The sequence below is a fragment of the Agelaius phoeniceus genome, chromosome 4 (genome assembly GCF_051311805.1).
Source record: "Agelaius phoeniceus isolate bAgePho1 chromosome 4, bAgePho1.hap1, whole genome shotgun sequence".
NCBI lineage: Eukaryota > Metazoa > Chordata > Aves > Passeriformes > Icteridae > Agelaius > Agelaius phoeniceus.
The window spans coordinates 9019281-9040467 of record NC_135268.1 but is presented as its reverse complement, the minus strand read 5'-3'; the positions used below and the strand labels follow the sequence as shown (position 1 = coordinate 9040467).

Sequence of the window (21187 nt, the reverse complement as noted above, 5' to 3'; positions counted from 1 at the left end):
CCCTTCATAAATTTATTTTATTCTTTTTAGTTGGAGGATGGTGCTCTTGCTGGAAGTTGGAAATTCTCTTATGAGTGGGACTCAACTATCCTGAGTTGCTTTGCCTTTTATTTATATTCTTTCTTCACTCTTAGTTTGGGAGATTTTAGACCAGGCTTCTCAGGGCCCCCTCCAACCTGGCCTTTAATACTCCTGAGTTCTGGCTCCAGCCTTTCCTTTCTTCTCTCTTGCACTAGTTTGAAAGCAAATCAGTAAGAGACTCCACGTCAGATCTACAATTTAATAGGAAAATTAAAATAAATGCAAAAAAAAAATGGCTTAACTTGACAGAGTGAGGATACAACCTGACACCCTGTGGGTGAGGGTGTTGGTAGCAGTCCCATTAAATGGTGGCTGCAATCCTCCTGCAGTGACAGGTGTGGCTTTGTTGAAGCAGTGATCCTATAGAAAGGCCTGGTCCTCCTTGGAATGTCAAGTGGTGGTTCTGTAGTACTCATCCTGTGGGAATCCAATAGATAAGGCTGCTTGTGGAGCTCCAATTCTCAGATTATATCCAGTTAGGAATGCTTGGCTCCTCCCCCTGGGCAGAGCATCTCCCAATGGGATGGTGTAATTTTAAGAGTCATGCAGTGAGACTTTGATGGCCCATTAACAGAAGATATCCCCTGGAGTTATCAGGGATGAGTCATAGAAGAGATAAAGAACGCTGCCCCACCTGGTTTTAACAGGTGGTCATAGAATACAAACTTTTGGTTACATCTTACATTGTAACCTAAGACTACTCTCCATCCCACCCTCGGGAGATGTGCCATAAATGCCCTAATCTTGACAATCTGTTGGTTCTGCTGACAAAATATGATTGAGTTTCATGTGATACATACAAATGATTCAAGGATTGCAACTTGCTTGTGAGCCCTAATTTGGCTCTGTCTGTGATAGGATTTGTAGGGGGTCACTGAATCCACAAAATATTTCCAACCAGAGTTAGAAGTAAAACTGTGATTTTAACTGTGTTACCAGCTTGAAGTAAAAATGGGGAAAGAGTCAGAATGGAATTGGATGGTAACCCAAACTAAAATCGAAATAATTGGTTTCTTTCTTTTTTTGTTAACTTCAATTACATTGGACTGGATTTTTGGATTTGATAATGTGGATTATCCTGTAGTCTTGTGGTGAAGATGTTTCTTTGGCCCTGTAATTTTTGAGACTTTCAACATAGTAGCTACCATAGACAACTAACTGAGGATGCAGATTCGGTCCTTCTGTTCTTGTTTTCCTTATTCTTGGCTGTTGAATGCAAATTCCTCCTGCCTCACCTGAGTGTCCCCTGCCCCATGGGTGCATGAGGTCCTACTTCACAGCAGTGCTGTGTCACAAGAGAGAGGGAAAGGCGAGCACAACTGGAGAGCACAGTGTGCTGTGCAGCCTGAGTCTGAAGGGATCCAGATGTATGCAGAAAACACTGCACATCCCCTGCTTTGTCTTTGACAGATGCACCTTGTGTCTGAGCAGTGCTCCGAACTCACCAGAGCAAGATATGCGGGCAGCAGAGGGTCTAGGAAGATGACTCACTGCATGGATTCACCTGGATGATCACAGGGAGCAAAGGCTCCAGCAGCAGGGATAACAAAAGGGCTGCAGATTTCATTGGGCACTGTTCCTCTTCCTTTCCTCTGAGACAGGCAGAAGCAACCACTGTGTGTGCCTGCTGCTTTCCAGAGGCTGCATGTGTTCCTAAGGCATTTAGTTAGAGATGCTGTTACAGTCTATGATGTTCAGGGATGTGTATGTGACACATATCCAATACATATTATCAGATATTTTTATTTATTTTTCCTTTTCCCATGTGCGGTTACTTGCTTTTTTCCCCCTACCCCATTTTTTTGGGTGCTTATGTCACTGTTGAGTCCTGTGGTGAAATTCTACACCATGGGAGAGATTACCTCGGGTGCTGTATCTTTGTCATTGGCAGCTGCTTTCTAAACCCCAGTTTAGCATTTGAATTGGTTCAGCTGTCTTCAGGTCTTTTTAACTCCTACTTCCACTCTTCCACTTTATTATCTTTCTGTTTTGTGTAAAAAAAAAAAAAAGAAAAAAAGAAAAAAAAAAGAAAAGTGATGTTCTGTTTAGAAATTGACTGCAGTGAAGACCTACCTGTGGCAGGCTTTAAACTGATATGCCAGTCAATATGAGTAAATTAGAAAAGAGAGTGATCTAATCTATAGTGTCTGTAAAGATTTCAAAGATGTACCTTGATCATTAATTAAGACAATAGGATCTCTTATAAAACTGCAGTTGAGAAGACTAATAATTCACTATTGAATGAAGCAAGGCAAGGTCACTTGTATAATTGCCTGTTCTAACATTTATATTCCTTGTATAAAATACTCCTACTCACATAAAAGTCATGCTGAAGGCTGTGGAAATATTCAGGATGAGGCAATGCAGTTTTCATACCTAAAGTTTTGTGCACACTAAAGAAACACAGTAGCTGTCTTTTTCTATGTATTTTATTGATTTTAATCGACTGAATTATTATTTCATACAGAGTTAACTTATAGCACACACCAGGCATGGGTGTTGGAGAAGAGTGAGTGGGACAATGGCAGAATAAAAATGAGTGCTATAGATGCATGGTTAGATACAGTATTGCTGTGCTGGGTTTTATCTGTGAATATGTGAGTTGAAATTAATAGTGCTACCTCTGCTCTTTTCCCCCTCGTTGGCTGGTATAGAATCTGATTCTAACTTCTTTTATGTCTCAAAAATGTAATAAGGATACTGCCAAGACATTAGTCAGAATCAGGAAGGTAGTCTGTGACCATGTTCACAGGGGTCTCAGGTTGAGGGAAGAGATGAGGATCAGACTCCATGTTTCAGAAGGCTTGATTTATTATTTTATTATACATATTATATTAAAATTATACCAAAAGAATAGAAGAAAGGATTTCCTCAGAAGGCTAGCTAAGAATAGAATAAGAAGGGCTTATTGATAACAAAGGCTTGTGTCTCAGACAGAGAGTCTGAGCCAGCTGACTGTGACTGGCCATTAATTACAAACATCCAAGATGGGCCAATCACAGATCCACCTGTTGCATTCCACAGCAGCAGATAATCAATGTTTACATTTTGTTCCTGAGGCCTCTCAGCTTCTCAGGAGGAAAAATCCTAAGGAACTGATTTTACATAAAAGATGTCTGTGACACAGTAGTCAGCTACCTGAGAAATCAAATCTATGCAGCAAACATAGGTGGAGGATGGAAGGAAAAAGATAAATTGCAAGGGCAGAGAGTGTAATACTATACTGCTGTATCCCAGGACACAGGGGCAGTAGTGGTTCTGTTCTGTGTGTACTGTTGGGAGGGAGGATGGTAAAGCAGGGTGGGAATGCATGCTGCCTGAGGGATTGTCCTCCTCCTCTAAGGCAGATCTACATTAAGGCAATACCTCAGAAGCCATTGCTTTGATATGTTTGTTTCTGTTTATGTAGACTCTGTGGCTTAAGATAAAAGAACCAACTTGAAATGAAAATGACTGGATTAATTCCTTCACAATCCTGGAGATGACTGATACTTTTTGAAGATTATTTGTTAGAACTATTTGATAGTTCTAAAAATGCACCATTGGGGCAGGATCCTGGGAGGGTGGGAGAGGTTCCTGCAAAGCCACCAGAAGAATGGACATGTGAATGCCTGGGCTGCTGTGATGCCTGTCCTTATCTCTTTTTTTTTTATCCAGGGCCAGTGGAGAAAGGGGGTCTCTTCTGAGGGGATGATGATTGAGCAGACTGGTCAAGGGGAAAGTGTCCCTGTCCATGGCAGAGGGTGGAACTAGATGGTGTTTAAGGTCCCTTTCAACCAAACTTATTGCATGATTTCAATATTTTGATTTTTACAAGTGACTGTTTTCCTTAGTTCATAGGTGACAATGGAAGGTATGGGTGAGGTTCTGCTTGCAGTGTACACAAAAGGGGCAAACATCTACATGGAGGTGCACACTTAGGATACAAGCCCTCAAACAGGCTTTCCTCTGCCAAGCCTGTGGCACCTCTTCTGAGGAAGCAAAGTCCAGGGAGCTCAGGTGGAGCTCCCTGCCCTCCCTCCTGCTCCAGAGTGGAGAAGGTGTGTCCTGGGTGCCAAGACTGTGGCTTGGCTGCTGCAGAGGGTCCTGCAGCCACTCTGTTTCATGGAGCTTTGGTGTCTCTAAGGTGTGAGGATGTGACAAGCCTGTGTGCTGGCCCTGTCTGTCCCCACAGTGGCTATTCAGTGTGTGGTGTACGGTGTTGCGCCCCTGCACAACATATTGCTCCTTTCTAGCCCTCGTGGCTCATTTTGTTTGCCAATGTGATAACCTGCTGAGTGTAAGGTTTGTTTTTTTTCCTGTTGCTGGTTTTACTTTTTTGTTTTTTTAAAACCACTTCTGTTTGTTTATGTGAATCATGGTTACTATGAATCAGCTCTCCTAAGGAAGTAAAACAAATATTTATTCACAGTCTCTCTGGGAAGCTGGAAAAATCGTAATCTGCTTTACCAGCAGGGTAATGTAACACAAAACATTGTAACCTTCGAAGTTTCCATTGCCCTGGGTTTTCCTTCATTTTTACTAGCTGAAACACATGCAAAACTGTTCTAACATCTATTTCTGTTTCACTGAGGGACATAGCAGTACCTGTAGAGAAGGGTGACAGTTTCCTCTTCATGGGGAACCTGGGTTGCTCAGCAAAATATTCATGGTGGGAATAAAAATCCCTTGCAAGACTGATGCTCTGCTGCAGAACGGAGTGTATTTTACTGGAGAGATGATGGGTTTCTCAGGGCTGAGCAGCTCTTCTCTTGGCCACAGTAAAGGTTCCATTAGACATTTTCATACTCTTTTGATGGTTCATAAGCAGGGGGCCTGGCTGAAATTACTGTAGAATGGGCAAGAGTGTATTAGGGGTAGATAGAAAAATGAGTAAATTCACTAGGGTGACAAGTACAACTGAGGTGGTTCAGGGCAGTCACTGAAGCTGCACCTCACATCTCCTGTCCTGGGTCCTAGGGGTGTTGCACTTCGTGAAAGCAAGTGTGTTTTATAGAATTTCTAGTGTGGGTGCTGCTCTGTGTTGTAGGTAAACCTCTCCCAGATTTTCTCCTTCCCACTTTAAACTGGAACCTGGCTTTGTCTGATGTTTGAGCTCTTATTTGTGTGTACCAACGGCATTAGCTCTTGTGGAGGTGACTCAGAGCACTCACCCTAATGTTTTGGTCTGAGATTTAAATCTGCATTTCAAATGGCCCTGAAATCTTGCTGTAAGCCCCAGCCAAAACCCTTAAATTCCTTATGAAATTACAGATCAGCCTTTTCTCATGGGTACTGTCAGTGCTGGTTTATAGCCTGGGTATAGAAAAAGAGGTCTCACAGCCTTTTATCCTGGTATTTGTGTAAGCAAGTGACCCCCACTACCTATGGTTATTTATATAGGGCAGCAACAGCTACTTTAATTCATAGTGCAATGTTGTGATCTGTATGTGGTACATCCTCTCCTGGAGCCAGAAGGGGATGACCCTCTTCTGCCACTTTTTATTTCATTTTCTCTTTAATGCTGAGCCTCAAAAATGAGAAAGAGCAGAGTGCTAGGGCAGTGTTAGGTAAGCAGGGTGTTATACCAGCACATGTAGCAGCATCTTGCTTGCCATTAACAGTAAATCTTTTACTGGAGTATACCAGTAGGCTGATGCTGGCTAGCACCATCTGACAGAGATGGTGAGATGACTGTCAGAGAAAGTAAGACAGCATTTTTTACTGGAATAAGATACAAAATCGGAGAATAAAATACAAACACAGCAATGGGCAACAAAAATTGCAAGGGCCATATGATCTTTATTGTAGTCATGCACATCAGATTGGAGTTTTATAATGCACAAAGAGTCATTAACACATGCCATGCCACCATGAGTAGTTGGCATGGTCACAATTCCAATAGCAATGGTATTACACACACAAGAAAAGGAATATGTTCCACTTACTTCAGCCAGCACAATGACTTACTCTGACACAGTCTTTTTGTATGAGACATTAAATGGGGTTCTCTTATCTGATTGTTCATCTTTAATAGGTAGTGAGATTGCTGGCTTGTATTTAAGATATGTAATAGTCATATAAAAATGAGACAATTTGGCTTTGTATATCTTTCCCATAGATGAGTACATAATTTCCTGTGTTACAGCAGAATTTCCGTCGGGGAGAATTGATCTTTATCTAGTGAATGCTAAGATTGCTATTCCCCTGCACACTCCTTCACAGCATCGTGGCTGTTTTCTGTGAGTGCTTTTGGGTGTGCAGATGTTCTGGGAGCAGGTTCTGGTCACTTACATATTGATATTTGGCTGTGAATATCTTGGAAATTTAAACACAAAGTGACAGTGATATTTTATTTATGGAATGACTATTGTTAACTAAGTGACCATTAGGGTTTTTAGTCATTTAAATTACAGTACAGCCTATATCCATGAAATGTAAACAAAGAGGATTTATATCAGATTATTAATGCTCCAGGGGTGCTGTGAAGTGAATAATCTGAATTTCACAAGTAGCAGTGCTGTGGTTTATTATGTCAATCCTCATTCACTTGTAGCACTTGCTGTTGAACAAGTGCTGTTATTTCCATCTTCACCCTGATGTTATGTTTTGTTTATTGTCAAAAAGTGGACTATATAATAACAGTATTTAATTTTTTGAATTATGATGGAATGGAAAATCCCTTAGAAGAGCAGTTTTGATACCATCATTTGGAAAGGTCTAAGAGCAATTTAGAGACCTCCTCCAGAGATAATGAGAATGGATAATGAATAGGAGCACTCTGATATGGCAAGGGGTTTAACTTCTGTGTGGGGGTGTTTTGAAGGAAAGAACATTTACATTCATCTAGCACTGTAAAGGAATAACAGGCACTTCTAGCTTATCATATTTGTTTATTACAGGAAAAAAACAGTTGCTAAGCAAAACCAGGAATGTAGAAGACCATGAAATTAATTTTCCTTGGACAAAACTCCCATTAGAGGATAAGCTGCTTGTGAGTCTAAGGAAGAAATATTTCAATGGATGTGAAAAAAAGCAGCAATGCTTTAAGATTCTTGCTTGGTGATTGTAAAAGTCATGAGGAGAGGCTTTTTCTTAGTTGCAGACTATCCCAGACATGAACAGATCCAAGCTTTAGGCCACCTCAGCTTGGTGTTAAGTGTTGACAGAGTCGCTATGCTGTACTGGAATGACCCTGGAGTGCAGTGAATTACATATTTTCTCTGCTTTTAAGAATATAATATTGCCCACAGAGGCCCAAAAGCTGCCATTTGCTTTGGTTACTGAAAAAATGTCTTGCAAGCACTATTGCTAAACTAACACATATATTTGTCTCTGTTCCCCAGAGCTGGTGTTTTTTAATGGGGTTCTGCAAGAAAAGTGAAGACAGAATTTTTATCAGGATCTGTTGCAATGTATAGAAAAAGGGGTAATGATTTTAAACCAAAGGAGAATAAATTTAGATTAGCTAGGTGGAAGAAGGGGTTTACAATTGTAAAGCAGTGGAATGGGTTGCCTGGGGCAGTGGTGGATGCCCCATCCTGGGAACATTCAGGGCCAGACTGGGTGGGGTTCTGAGCTGTCTGATCCAGTGGAAGGTGTCTGTGCTCTTCCCAGGGAAGTAGGACTATATAACATTTAATGGTCCCTTTCAACCCAAATCCTTCTATGATTATCTAGGTTTACTTTCAAATGCAGAAGTCAGGGAGGCTGGTGCTGGATAGGCTGCTGTGGAGTGCCAGAATGTCGGGATTTTTGATGGCCAGTACATGGTCCTTTTAAGCTGATGTTATGGGTCAGGATAAGAGATAATGTGGTAAATTCTGTATGAACCCTCATTATCACTTTCATTTTAAGATTTTAACATGGAAGAGTAGGGCATTTTTGCAGAGGGTACACTGAACAATGTGCAATTGCAAAGGTGAGTCAGCCTTAAAATCCTGAGTCTCATTGATTATACTGTCCCAGATAATTGAAATAGGCTACTAAGTCTGGCTTTTCATGTCACTATCAACTGCAGGGAACTTGATTTGCAGCAGAGTTTCAGGGTTAACTCTCTAAGGTTATGCTTAAGGTTATGTTTAAGATTTCTCAGTTTGAACACAGAAAAAGGAAACCTCAGCCTTACTGGCCATGTTGAAAATTGTGCATATTTTGATTCATGATATCACTTCATCAAAAAAGACAAGGATAAGCTTTTCTCCTATGCCTGTGATTGTAGTTTCAGCATTATGAAGTTTTAGTGAGAGAGGATTTCAGCTTACTGTTTCCCTACTCAAAGCACAGAAGGTAATAAAATAGAAAAAGTTGATATTCCCATTTGAACTCCATTCAAGTGCTTCCAGTTACTGTGTGTTGCAAAGGCATATTCAAGCTCACATTTGAAGTTTTCTGGATTTCTGTTCTGTCAGAACTCTACAGAGTTATTTCAGTGGCTGTATAGGCTGTCCCACATCTGTAGGTGCTCTGCTGGGCTGTCCTTTAACAAGACCAGAATTTCCCTGCTTTCTGCAGAGAAAACAATTTATCTGCCAGATAGCCACCTTCGTGGCGGTGCAGTATTGTTAAGACATCTCCTTTTAATTTCATTTACACCTTTTTGTATCTTTAAAAATGCTAATGCTTTAAGGCACCTGCATTTACCCTTTTTCTTGTTTTGAATTTCTTCAGAAGAAGAGCCTGTCTTGGTAAATGATATTTCAGTTTCCATGGTGCTCCTTATTACAAATAGCTGCTCTTTTCATCACCAAATGGTGCAATTTTCATTCATGCTGAAATATCAATGGTAACATACAGCAGCAAATTGTTCCTTTATGATCCTTGGCATTGTGGAAACTCTTCTGCTCAAAATTAAATGTCAAGGAATTTAGCAAGTATGAAAAATCTGGCTCCTTTTATGCACATACCCACAGAGATGTGTGCTCTTCCCTCTATGCTCTGTGCATCTAAGCATTTACCTTCCTTTATTCCTGTAAGGAGTCATTAATATGCTACCAGTGATGCTTCCCCAAAAGTCCAGCTTTTAGAGGGGTTAAAGGGATAGCATTGCTTCCTGTACCTTCCACTGGAACTGAGTGAGGAGTTTGGTATTCAGGCTGCTTGTTGCCAGCTTGTGAGTGTGAGAAGATCATTTTGGGAATGATAGCAGCCTTGCCTGCTCCCTTGCATTCCTCAAAATGTTGCTCTGCCATTTGCCCTGACCCAAATTACAAACCTGTATCGTTGGTGTAGGCAATAGAAATACTCACAGATCGAGGCAGGGCTCTGCTTCCACCCCAGCCCCGCTCCCTGCAAACACTGAGGTACTTGTGGCAGTGTGGGGAGGGTACTGTGGCAGGCAGCACTGTTTGTAGTGGGATTCCTTTCACAGCCACTATGATCTCTTTCCCTGGCCATGATATTGTTATGCAGGAGATGATGGGTTAGATTTCTCAGCTACGGTGGCCTGATAGGCACACTTCCCAGATCAGGTTCCCTTGTTTATAATTCTAAATATCCCTCACTCCCCCACTGCCAACTGCTGCCAGTGGTCCATCTTTCCTAAGAAAAGTGATCCTGTGTGGAGAAAGTAGACACTGTTCATAAATCAGGTGCTCAGGGAATTAATAATTTCAAATTCCCAGGAGAGCCCACTGTGTCACAGACATCTTTTATGAAAAATCCTTTCCTTAGGATTTTTCCTCCTGAGAAGCTGAGAGACCTCAGGAACAAAATGTAAACATTGATTATCTGCTGCTGTGGAATGCAACAGGTGGATCTGTGATTGGCCCATCTTGGATGTTTGTAATTAATGGCCAGTCACAGTCAGCTGGCTCAGACTCTCTGTCTGAGACACAAGCCTCTGTTATCAATAAGCCCTTCTTATTCTATTTTTAGCTAGCCTTCTGAGGAAATCCTTTCTTCTATTCTTTTGGTATAGTTTTGATGTAATATATATCATAAAATAATAAATCAAGCCTTCTGAAACATGGAATCAGATCCTCATCTCTTCCCTCAACCTGAGACCCCTGTGAACACCATCACACTGCTGTAATAAATTGAACTACTTATGATACACAATCACTTCACTTCTTCCCTTTTGCATTTATTTAAGTCTGGCAATGAGATATGTGATGATATGGAGTAGTAACAGGAAGTTAGACCCACTAGACCCACTAAATAAAGCAGCTTGGAGGAAGTGCTTTGGATTGTGCCTCTGCCCCTTCCCCCTTCATTTCCATGTAGGAGCTGGGTGCAAGCAGATGTTTATTTTTTACAGACCTGTGTCAGGTTTGTTGTTATGGTTTCCTTGCCTCCAAGCAAGCACCATGATTTACTAGTGCTTCTCACCATGATCTACACTACTGGCAGTACTGGGAGCACTTCCACAAATAGACCTCAGGAGAAAATAAAATGCTGAAACTTTCTTTGAGAGAGCAGAGGTGCTCCTTTCATCTTCTGGCTGGGAGAGAGCGGGGCAATAAAGGTAAAATCTGAGGTTTTGTCTCTCTGGTGGAAAAGGTCACAAACTTCCTTGAGGACATTAAGGTTCCCCACAAATGAAATTAAAGGAGGGTGATGTTAAATGATGAAGTAAGATAGAAACATAGAAGTCATTCATCAAACCCAGGAGTGGCAGTATATTTGTATTTGAATCCTCTGAATTTAGACTCTGCTGCTTTTTAAATGGCAAGCTTTTGTGAGAGTGGCAGACAACCTTTTAACTAGGTCAAACCTAAACCTCACTTTAATTGCAATACACTAGATAAATAACTATTGTCTTCTGGCCATCTTCATTACCATTTCAGGTTCTGAAATGCAAAATGCAGATCCTTTGCTAGAGATCCTGCATTTTCCAGGCACCTGGCTGTTCTCTGGTTAAGCCTCCCAGACTCCTAACAATAAGCACACTTGAGTTCCTAGGGTAGGCCTAGTTCCCTGCAGGTATGACTGTAGCAGTAGGAAGGAAAAGCAAGCTTCTTGGGACTTTCAGGTTGTCAGGAGGGATGTAATAATGCCATTTGTAATAACCAAATGTGCCTTTTATTTTGCACTGTAACTTGGGGTCAAGTTACTTCGCAAAGTAAAAGCCACATTTGGTTATTCACATGTCTTTTGGAAACAGTTGTAAACTTAGTACAATAAGTTTGCAACATGAAGATGTTGAACACTGGCACTTGATGTACTTATGGAAATAGAGTTGACTGAGAAATCACAGGAGGTGGTTGATATTTTGTTTCAAGTCTGTATTCCATTTCTTCTTCTAAAGAAATTTTAAAAATTAGTCCCCATAGTAGCTCTGTGTGCTGCCTCTTATGCTTAATTTCTGGCTCCTAGGAACATTCACATGCCTGCTATACAAGAAAAGGCTAAGCAGAGACAGAGGGACTAATATTTAGTGTTGTAATCTCAAAAGTCTTTTGTGTATTTAGCTGTCATCTTTGACATCTGCTGTGTTGGCATAGTTTTCTTTGGGAATGCCAGTAGTGCTATGCATTCCATGCAAAACAATTCAGGATCCTGCTTGACCATGAGGAGTGTCTCTGGCTGGTAGTCCAAGTTTCAGAGTTCATTCTGCTCTTCCAAGAAAGATATTTCATAAAAGGTATTGACTTGACAAGGTGGGGCTTGATATAAATGAGCACTGTGGCCAGATATCTGGTTTGGCAACCTGAGTGTACACAAAGACATCATAGCCAACTTTAAACATCTATTAAAATAAAGCAAATCCCCTTGTAAGCATAACAACTATTCTCAGTTTCTCAAGGGCTGTGGACAGATTTGCCTCTTGAGATTTGAGTTGGGAGAGTTTGCCTGAAAGGAGATATTTTATGGAAGAGTGTTACCCTGTGCAATTAATACCTAAGTCTTAAGGCAGTATTTATGCTGATCAGTTTTTGAGGAAAACCTGTTGGAAAAAGTGCTGAAAACATCTGAGAAGTTAATAAAATTTCCTGCCTTTTTCAGCACACGGAATACACAGCATGACCCTTTAAAGTCAGTTGGTCATGGAAGACCCTATTTACAAACTGTAAGCAATTATAATCTGAACCAGTGAAGCCAAACACTGAGAAGACAATAAGTAATTAGCACAGCAGAAGCTCTTTTCTTCTCTTGCTAGGTGGTAGAAGGCAAGAAGGCTTTGAAATGCAGACTGTAGCCTGATTCTTCACTCTTTTATCCCAGTGTCATGCTGCTGTGTCTCTGAAGTAAGAGATATGGAACCAAAGCATGGAAATGAATATGGGGAGCCCTTTAAAACTTCACTCCAGCAGTAGCTTCCATGGAGCATGTGGTGGTGTAGATGAGAGTGCATATTAATGACTGGGCTCTCCTTTCTTTCATTCCTCCTCTCAAAATCAAAAAAAGATCACAGGATGACAAAGGGCAGTTATATAATTGAATATTGTCTAAGCTGCAAGCCCACAGACTGCAAGTTCCTCTGATCTGGAACATAAGGATGGAACATATTGGAAGGTAGTGAAGAGATGATTTGCTGATGGGAATCTTCAATAAACAAAATAATAGCTTGTCACTGAAGTCAGCAGTTGCTGAGACACTGGTTAGCATGTAGAAATATGTGGATCTGAGAGGTGCTGTGATGATGCCCATCCCTTCTGTCTCTCTATTCCTGGCTTTGATTCAGTCCTGGGAGGTGACCTCCTTTGAAGTTTAACATCTTCCTTTTCTCCTAGCAGATGGATGAGATTGTGGATTTTTCACCTGTTGACATGGTGAGGATGATTTGATCCCTTCAGTGTAAAGTCTTGTCTTATAGGCTGCTTTTTACATGAAAAACTTGTCAGGGATAAGTGAGTTTATATCAAAATGTGATGCTTGCTGTCCAGGATTTAGGATTGTCACAGCTCATGGAATGACCACCTGGGAATGGTGAGAGACATAGTTTGGACTCTGGAACACAGTGCTTACTAAGGCAAGCCTGTATGTCTTCTAGTCTTGCACTGAAGTCCTGGAAATATTAAATTTCTCTTGCCACTTTCTGTATTTGATTTTTTTTTTCTCGGTGTCAGGTTATTTGGATAAATTTACTTTTGTGATAAATTTGCTCTTTTTCTGCCAAGTTTTGGTGCCATGGGCAGTGCAGTGGATGATTAGATTTTTTTTTAAGAGTGCCAAAATCTGGAAAGAGTTCATTTGAAAAATTGCTTAGCAGATTGCAAATGGTGAATAAATTATTGCACAAGGGAACTTTTGAAACTCCTCTGGTGGTAAATTTTCAACTAAGGAAATACAGAATATACAGCATCATGCTCATGAAAACTAAGTAAATCCTTGCCCATAGATCATGTGAGGGAATTAGGATTTCTTTCCTTCTTTGTTATTGTCATTCTAAATTTATATGCAAAATTATCTTCCACAATTTTCTTGCTATTGTGAAGATGTAATTTCATGTAACTTTATCAGTAATTAAGTTATTTATTTCAACCTTTTTATTTATGTTTCCTGGCTGGGTCCTGCTAGTGCCACTTTGTCCAGGACAGTTGACTATGATGAGTATTTGTAAAACCTGGCTTTGATATGGATGCAAAGAAGAGGTTTTGGTATGACCTCTAAGTGACAAAGAACGTGGCAGAAAGGTGCTTCACTGTTGTGAACTCAGCTTGGAGGGGTGTCTTTGACTGTGTGGTTGTCATTTCATAGGGAAAACAGCCCTCAGTGGACATGGCTCTTAGTGCTCTGTTTGCTGTTATAAAAGTTGCCATTAACCAGGAATATGTGCTGTACATTTCTAGGAATGTTCCTCAGCTGATTTATTGACATGGTTTTTGTCACCCTGAGGTTCTTCCTCTGGCTTTCTCTCTTTTTCCTTTTATATTGTTTTTTTTTTTCCCTTTCTCTTGCTTGCTCTGCTTTCAGTTTTTTTCTTGCAAAAATATTTGTGGGAGTAGAGATGTACTAGAGCAGATTTTTAGAAGATCTATGATTCTGCAGCACTAAAGGTTAAATGCAAATCCCAGTGGTTATCCTGATTAACTGAATCAAATGCTCTAACTCTGGTGCCTTTTACAGCCTCTAGAGGAAGGAAATTTGCTTCCAAGCAATATACAGCATTGCTTGGCAACCATTTCAGCCCTGTATAGCACAGGATGGGCTAGCTGTATTCCCAACCCTGAACATCTGTGTGATGGTAGGCTCCTTGGTGGCTCTTTTTCTGGGAATCACAAGGTAAATGCACTCTTTGTTCAAGTGTGATTCTTCATTACAGGTACTCTGTATATAGGGCAGAAGGGGAAGATTTAGCTTTGAATAGCAGCTAGGGATGGGTAAGTCTTAAAAGGTATGAAGATTCAATTCAATTTTAGTCAACATTCAGCTACATAGAAGTTATCCTAATTGTCTCTCACCCACTTTTTAAAAGACTGTTTAATTATAGGGTCAACATTGTCCTGATTCAGATTTCCTCAGATTCCCTTTGATACTGATTTTCTTCAAAGATTTGGGAGAAGGCATGAGTATTGCAAAAAGACTTTCCTGGCAGCAGCTTCCTCTTCTAAATAATTATTGAATTTTCTCTCTGTAGTCCAAAAATTTCAGCTAGCTGTGAGGCAGCTGTGTATTTGTTTTACATCAGAAACCTGGCTTATCAGTATTGTGGGCACTCTGTGTTGTGTGTGATTCATAGAATGCAGAAGTGAAAAGGTAGAAACTGCATCAGTAGAGGCAGTTTAATGGAGACTAGAACCTAGGTATGATTTTTCTTATTTCGAAACAAGATTTGGAAGTCTGGATAATATCTAAAATATTCCAAGAAAATTGGTACAGTGATCCTCTAAGGAAAGGAGGTAGTCTTTATTGCTAATGGCATTATAGCTTTTATTCTAGCATGGAGACTGTAGTTCACAGCAGAGAATCTGATAATGGGATTCTGTTGCAAATTGGGAGCTGTCTCTTAAACTGGATGGATAGAAAAGACACAATTTAAGCTCTCACTCAGTGGTTTTGCATATGGTTCCTGCCTGTCTGCCCGTGTTTTCAGGTGTTTTGAGGACCAACACGAATCTGAATGGAGGTGTCAGTGAGAAGTGAGCCATACTGCATCGCTTATCCCTGAAATCTTGAAACTGGCCTTTTATTTCTCTCTGAATCTGTCACTGGAAGCAGTGGGTAATAAGCAGCACTTGGAAGGGCTGTGCAGGGATACCACAGCCCTCTGAAAGCTCACTCCTGCCAGGAGACAAAAGGTGGTGCAGCCTGAGCACTCTTTCCTCCAGGAACAGGGACTTGGGAACTTAAAAGTCACAGCATCCCTTGTGCTGCTCCAGGCACTGGGTTATGATTTGCAGGCTTTTTAATGAATAGTGCTTCCTGACTAGTTCTGGCTTGTTCAGGGATTTTATTCTTCTGAGTGTGTTTCTTTGTTGGTATACTATCCAAGGGCGTTAGCACCTTTCAGCTTAACAAAGCAGGACTTGCAGTGCTCAGATAATGGTCACGTTTTGTGAAAAACGCCAATCACTTGTTTTTAAAATTTTAAAAGTTTAAGAGTAATAACATGATTATAAAAACAGTAATATAATTAGAGTAATAAAAATTTGGACAAGTTGGATTAGGACAATATGAGACAATAGAAACAAAGACTTATGGACATCCAGATACCTTTTTCTGGGCAGAATAAGCCTGAAAAAGGACACAATTTAACAGAGGATTAACTCTTAAAAACAACAGCCTGTTGCATATTCATACATCTCATACATGATGCATAAATTCCATTCAAACAAAGGATTCTGTCTGGTCAGTGTCAAATTCTTCCTCTCAATCCTAACGGTGTCTTCAGGGCTGAGTGAGGCAGGAAGAAGTTCGTTTCTTCTGGTAAGGGAGCAATAAATTCTCTTTCTCTAAAGATTTAGATGTCCTGTGGCTGCTATCTCAGTGTGAGTCCTTTCTTTAGAAAAAAAGTATCCTACATAGCATAGTTTCTATTTTAACATTATGTTTTAACCTAAAACTATATTTAACACGCTACTTAAGAAAATTAATACAGCATCACTTTCTAAGATAACACATATAATATTCATTTTAATATTTGCGAAAAGCCAATCATAAAATATGCATTCTTCGCACATTTGGAAGCATGATTCTTTGCAGCCCCACCCCTGCCCTGCCACCTCCCCCCTGTTTTGAATTGCCATTTTGTTTTATCACAAGTTAAACTGGGATTTGAATTAGATATGTATATAAGGTGTTTAGTAAGAGTTAGGACAAAGATAATCTATTAAGTTTAGCACTATGCTTTCAGTCATTTAAATGGTATTTGTGAAAAAAGTCCAAATTTGCTATATTTGGCTGAAAACACTCTTTCTAAGGTTGGAGTCAGGGCTGATTTTTCCAAAAGCTTGGTGGTTGAAGCATTCATCTGCGATGCAGAAAATATAGATAAAATACCTGCTCTGAGAGGCTTTAAATCCATGTATCCCTACCTTGAATCAGATGCTAAGAGGATTGAATTCAATTTATACACCCAGGTCAGGTAAGAAGCTTAACCCAACTGACTGCAATATATCTAGCAACTTACAGACCCCATTTTGCCTTATATTATCTATCTGACTTACAAACCTCATTTTGGCATGAATTATCATCACACAGAGCTGCAGTTATTTCTTGTGTCCATAACTGTGGGTTTTCCAGCAATACAGCACCTGTATTCTAGGCTCTTTGCTCTAGTCCTTGCTGTCATCTTCTCCATCAACAAACACATCCTACAAGATGACTGGCTTTCCTTCTACTTTCTTCACCTGACATGTGTGCATGAGGTAGCTGTGGCTTAATACAGTATCATGATGCCTACTCAGATTTGGTGTTACATTACCAGCACGATCCTCTTACCCACCTGTGTGTCTGGGTTAATGGGAGCATTTGACACCATGGTTTCTGACGTGGGCAAGATGTGCAACAATGATACTGCCCTGCTTTACTTATTTATAAATACATTTATTTATTCAGTCTCAGGTTAGAGCTTGTTTTCAGCTCTATACAGCCATAATGATGTGAAGGATCTATTTGAGAAATAAAGTGAAGAAGATCCTTAAATTCTTATCTGACTATGTTTCTTTGAAAAAATATCAGAAAAGAAAGGTCTTTGTGTTGGTTTTCAAAATACCTTTTCCTTTGAGGTGATTACAATAGTCCTTGAGAAATGTGCTTGTGATCTCCTTTGGAATACCAGAATTCCTAGTTCTATCTTTCCTTTAGCCACCTGCTGGGGTGACCTTCTTTAAATATGGCAACGCCACCATCCCTCCAAAAGCAGCCTTAATATAGAAAGATGGAAGGAACCAGCCCTGAAAGAGGAGCTCTCAGCTCTCCTCAGAGGGACTGTACATACCAGCCTTGGAACTAAAGGATTGGTTTCAGATCTGAGTTTTTTCTTGGTGTGATGTAGATATCAATAATATTAGGTGGAAAGAGACTAGCTTAACACTTGAGGCACCCGGGTTTTTCTCCTGACTCAAACATTTTCTTGCAGTGTGGCTTTGGACATATTCACTGTGCCTCTGTTCCTCCTTTTAAAAACAGAAATAATTCCACTTTTCTGACGAGAAAGACATGCTATATAAAAGTTTGGTATTATTATTTTTTTGTTTGTTGTTGTTCCGTCTTTTAGTAGGATGGCAGGGGGGTTGTGCTTTTCAGTACCATTTGTGCTGTACTAAATTTACAAATTTGTATGGTTTCCCTTTCTGTGTCATATTCTGCTCTCATGTTCCCCTGAATAGTGAGAGAGATCACTGGGATGTGGTAAGGTGTGTAAAAGAAGAAATACACCCAGGAGGAAAGGGCAGAATTTTGCATGCTGGATATTTTGGTAGCCAGGGGAAGATGTCGAACACCTCCAGGTGTTTGGGTTCAGCTTTCAGGTCAATAATCTGAGTAGGCAACTTAAATGGGAAGTGGGGGACCAATGAGAAGCATGAGGGCCACAAGCCTCTTGGTGTCCCCAAAGGACTCCTCCCTCAAATAGCTTCTCACCTCTTCATTATAAACCTATTTCCTTTGTCCAGAGGGTTTTGTTTATTCCTTTTTTTTCCTGGTAGTTTCTAGTGATGATATTTTGGGATCTCTAAATGTGCATTCACCATCATTAGTGGCTTTTTCCCATGTTATTTGTTTCATGTTCAGGGATTAGCAACCAGATTGCAAAATAATGAGCTGCCTTGTGTATTTCAGAAATATACCCCTCGCAATATGCATTTCAATGATTATCGTCACAGTTGGCTATGTGTTAACAAACGTGGCTTATTTCACTACAATCAGTGCTGGGGAATTGCTGCTTTCAAAAGCTGTAGCAGTGGTAAGTTACAGAAGAAAAATACAAAGATATATTCCTGCTGCAGTTATGTTTGTTGATATTATTGTTTTCAGGGGGGAAAAAGATTGGGTGGACACATCCAGTCAGGTTTCAGTATGGCAGCACTTATTAGCATCCCAGTGAAATTTGATTTTTGACTGATGAGTGGGATTGCAGTTCAGGTCATCAGTAGCATTTATAATGTAACATTGGACTGTATTTATTTACCTCTTATAACTAAGTCCATAGGATTTACATTTCATAGCCAAGTACATGATTGAAAAATTCAGAGCTAAATTCTAAACTCAGCTCTTGGGAAGCAGGAATTACAGATATTTATGGAAGAGAGAACTCTGAACTATCTTGAGTGGCAGAATACAGTAACTTTGTCTCTGCACAATGTGTGTCCTGAGTACTTGGGAAGGGGGTTGCTGTGAGTACTGGAGCTCATTTGGGAAGGAGTTGCAAGGCAAACTGGCTAGGAAACACTGCTTCGGTTGTCCTTGCTGAATTGTGGTGATGACACTGATTTTTATACTTCTGGTATCTGAGGCACAATGAGGAAATAAATAATTCCATTTCTTTTCCAGTAGTGATACTGCCTGTGGCTATTTCAATTGACATGAGTTTTGAAAAATGACCAAATTCTGTAGCTAATGGGAGATCTAGAAAGAAAACATTTTATAAACATGACAAAAATTATGCATGTTGCCTGTGTGCCCCAAACTCCAATTAAGGCTCTTCTGCTAGTCTAAATCACTAAAGCCTGAATGGATAGATGATACCACTGGGTAGTACCAACTGAGTGCAATGAAGGCTGTAGAAAAAGGGTATTAGGTGTGCAGATGAGACCTTGATCCATTCAGATCTTGATCTTCTTCTTTGAAGCCATAATGGTTTAAATTGACATGAGTCTGGGCCTGATTCCACCTCCTCATCGTGGCTTCAACTGGAGCCATGCCCTTCCACATTCCCTCAGGGATGGGGATAGGACAGCTCAGCTGTAGTAGCTGAACTCTCACAAAAGAAGGAACAAATGCACTGCACAATTTTCAGTGAGGGATGCAGAGAAGGGGAATAACTAACACCATGATAATTTGTTAATAGAGGAAAATAATTTTCCCATTTTATGAAAAATCATTGTGCGTTTCTGTCTCTTTTCTAACAGACCTTTGCCGAACGACTGATGGGAAACTTCTCTTTAGCTGTACCCGTGTTTGTTGCTCTCTCCTGCTTTGGATCTATGAATGGTGGCGTTTTTGCAGTCTCCAGGTGAGCACTGCTGATGTTCCTGGGGGTCAGGGCTTGGGAGACACACTGAAAGTATGGAAGCAAGGGGAAGGGAGAGTAGGGTTTATTCCTTTAGCGGGATAAATGACTACACTGTTTACCAGGTGTAGGGCTTTTTCTCACTTTGTGTGGGATACTATTTTAAAAATCCTTTGAATCGTTTGGAAATGAATGTCTCTGAGGCTAGCCCTTAATCAATGGCTGCTTTTTTTCATGTAAAGAAGGAAAACTGGAGGGAAAATATTAACTCCTTCCCAGTACCAGTCAAGGGACACCTTTAGAGATGGTTTTGCTTCCTGTGTGGGGGTTTCTCCTGCCAGTGCTTTCATTCAGAACACCTCAAACAAGACTGAGAAGTTCTGCTCTGCTCTGTGACTTTCATGAGCCACTTTGCGTACTCACAGTAATGAGCACATTTAAAGTCTGTCCACATTTATTTCCCACCAGGATGTTCTTCGTTGCATCCCGTGAGGGTCACCTTCCAGAAATTCTCTCCATGATTCATGTCCGCAAGCACACTCCTCTGCCAGCTGTCATTGTTTTGGTAAATCATACAAACAAATGTTCCTGCACTAGAATTCATATTACAGGCTTGCTCTAGAGGATTCAAACAGAATTTGGGCACTGCTTGAGTCTCATTTATTAATGTGAACATGGGCTTTGGGCAGGGTGGAGGACAGGAGAAAGGAATGAGATTTGTGAGTTGTTCTTATTCTATCATCTCCTCCTTGCTTTCTTGTCTCTCACTGCAATCTAATTCACATCCTATTGCTCTGAATTTCTAAGGACCTGCTAGTGGTGAGCTAGTTGCCTTTCAGAGAAACAAATTCTAGTTAAACAAAAAAAAAGGGATTCAGTTTACTGAAAGCTGAATTAAACACCAGCATCTGGGAATACCCTAAGGGCTCATTATACTACCTTATAGTAAAAAATGCAAGCAGTTTTGCAACTAAGATAAAGGAGGAAGAACCCTCAGCTGTCCAGCATAGTGGTGATTAAAAAATGAGAGAACTTGTGCCTGTGAAATAATCTGTGGATTTTCTAAGGAAAACCACTGGTGCTTCAGTGGAAATCCTATTACAGACTTCTAAAATAAGCAGCAAAGGTAAATGTTTGCCATGTGTTAGCTTTGCAGACTAATTTTTATGGTAAAATGTTAGGACTGAATGTCAAAATGCCAACTTCAAAGTTCAGTTTTCATAGTGCCAGGAAGATTTTCACTTAACATGTAGTCTTCATAATCATGGGTATTCAGCCCCACTTTCGGGATCAATGACTGCAGTGTATCTGCATGGGCCTCTGCCATATTTAAGGACTCTCAGCCAAAGCAAAAGATGCACCTATGAGTCTATGCTACTAAGAGCAAATCCTTGTGGAATTTAAACTGGTTTTTGCCCTTGAAGCCTATAAGCTCATTGCTGAATTGTTGGATTTCATATGTGCACATATAACCATAGGCTTTGAAGTTTTGAAAATTAGGCAGTGTGATTATGGTGAAACGTTTTAATGAAATTAATTTTCTATAAACATTTAGTTTGCATTTTATTTCTT

The 21187-nt window shown here is 40.3% G+C and overlaps 1 protein-coding gene across 6 annotated transcripts in view; it reads left to right on the top strand.

The window, feature by feature from the left end:
- The window catches only part of SLC7A11 (solute carrier family 7 member 11), a 69067-nt gene that overhangs the window by 35236 nt on the left and 12644 nt on the right, over positions 1 to 21187 (top strand). For all 6 annotated transcript variants that reach the window (XM_077176778.1, XM_077176776.1, XM_077176781.1 and 3 more), the window contains 3 exons: positions 18226 to 18349; positions 19515 to 19618; positions 20084 to 20180. In XM_077176778.1, coding sequence (XP_077032893.1) covers positions 18226 to 18349; positions 19515 to 19618; positions 20084 to 20180 — 325 coding nt within the window. The remainder of the gene's footprint in view (positions 1 to 18225; positions 18350 to 19514; positions 19619 to 20083; positions 20181 to 21187) is intronic.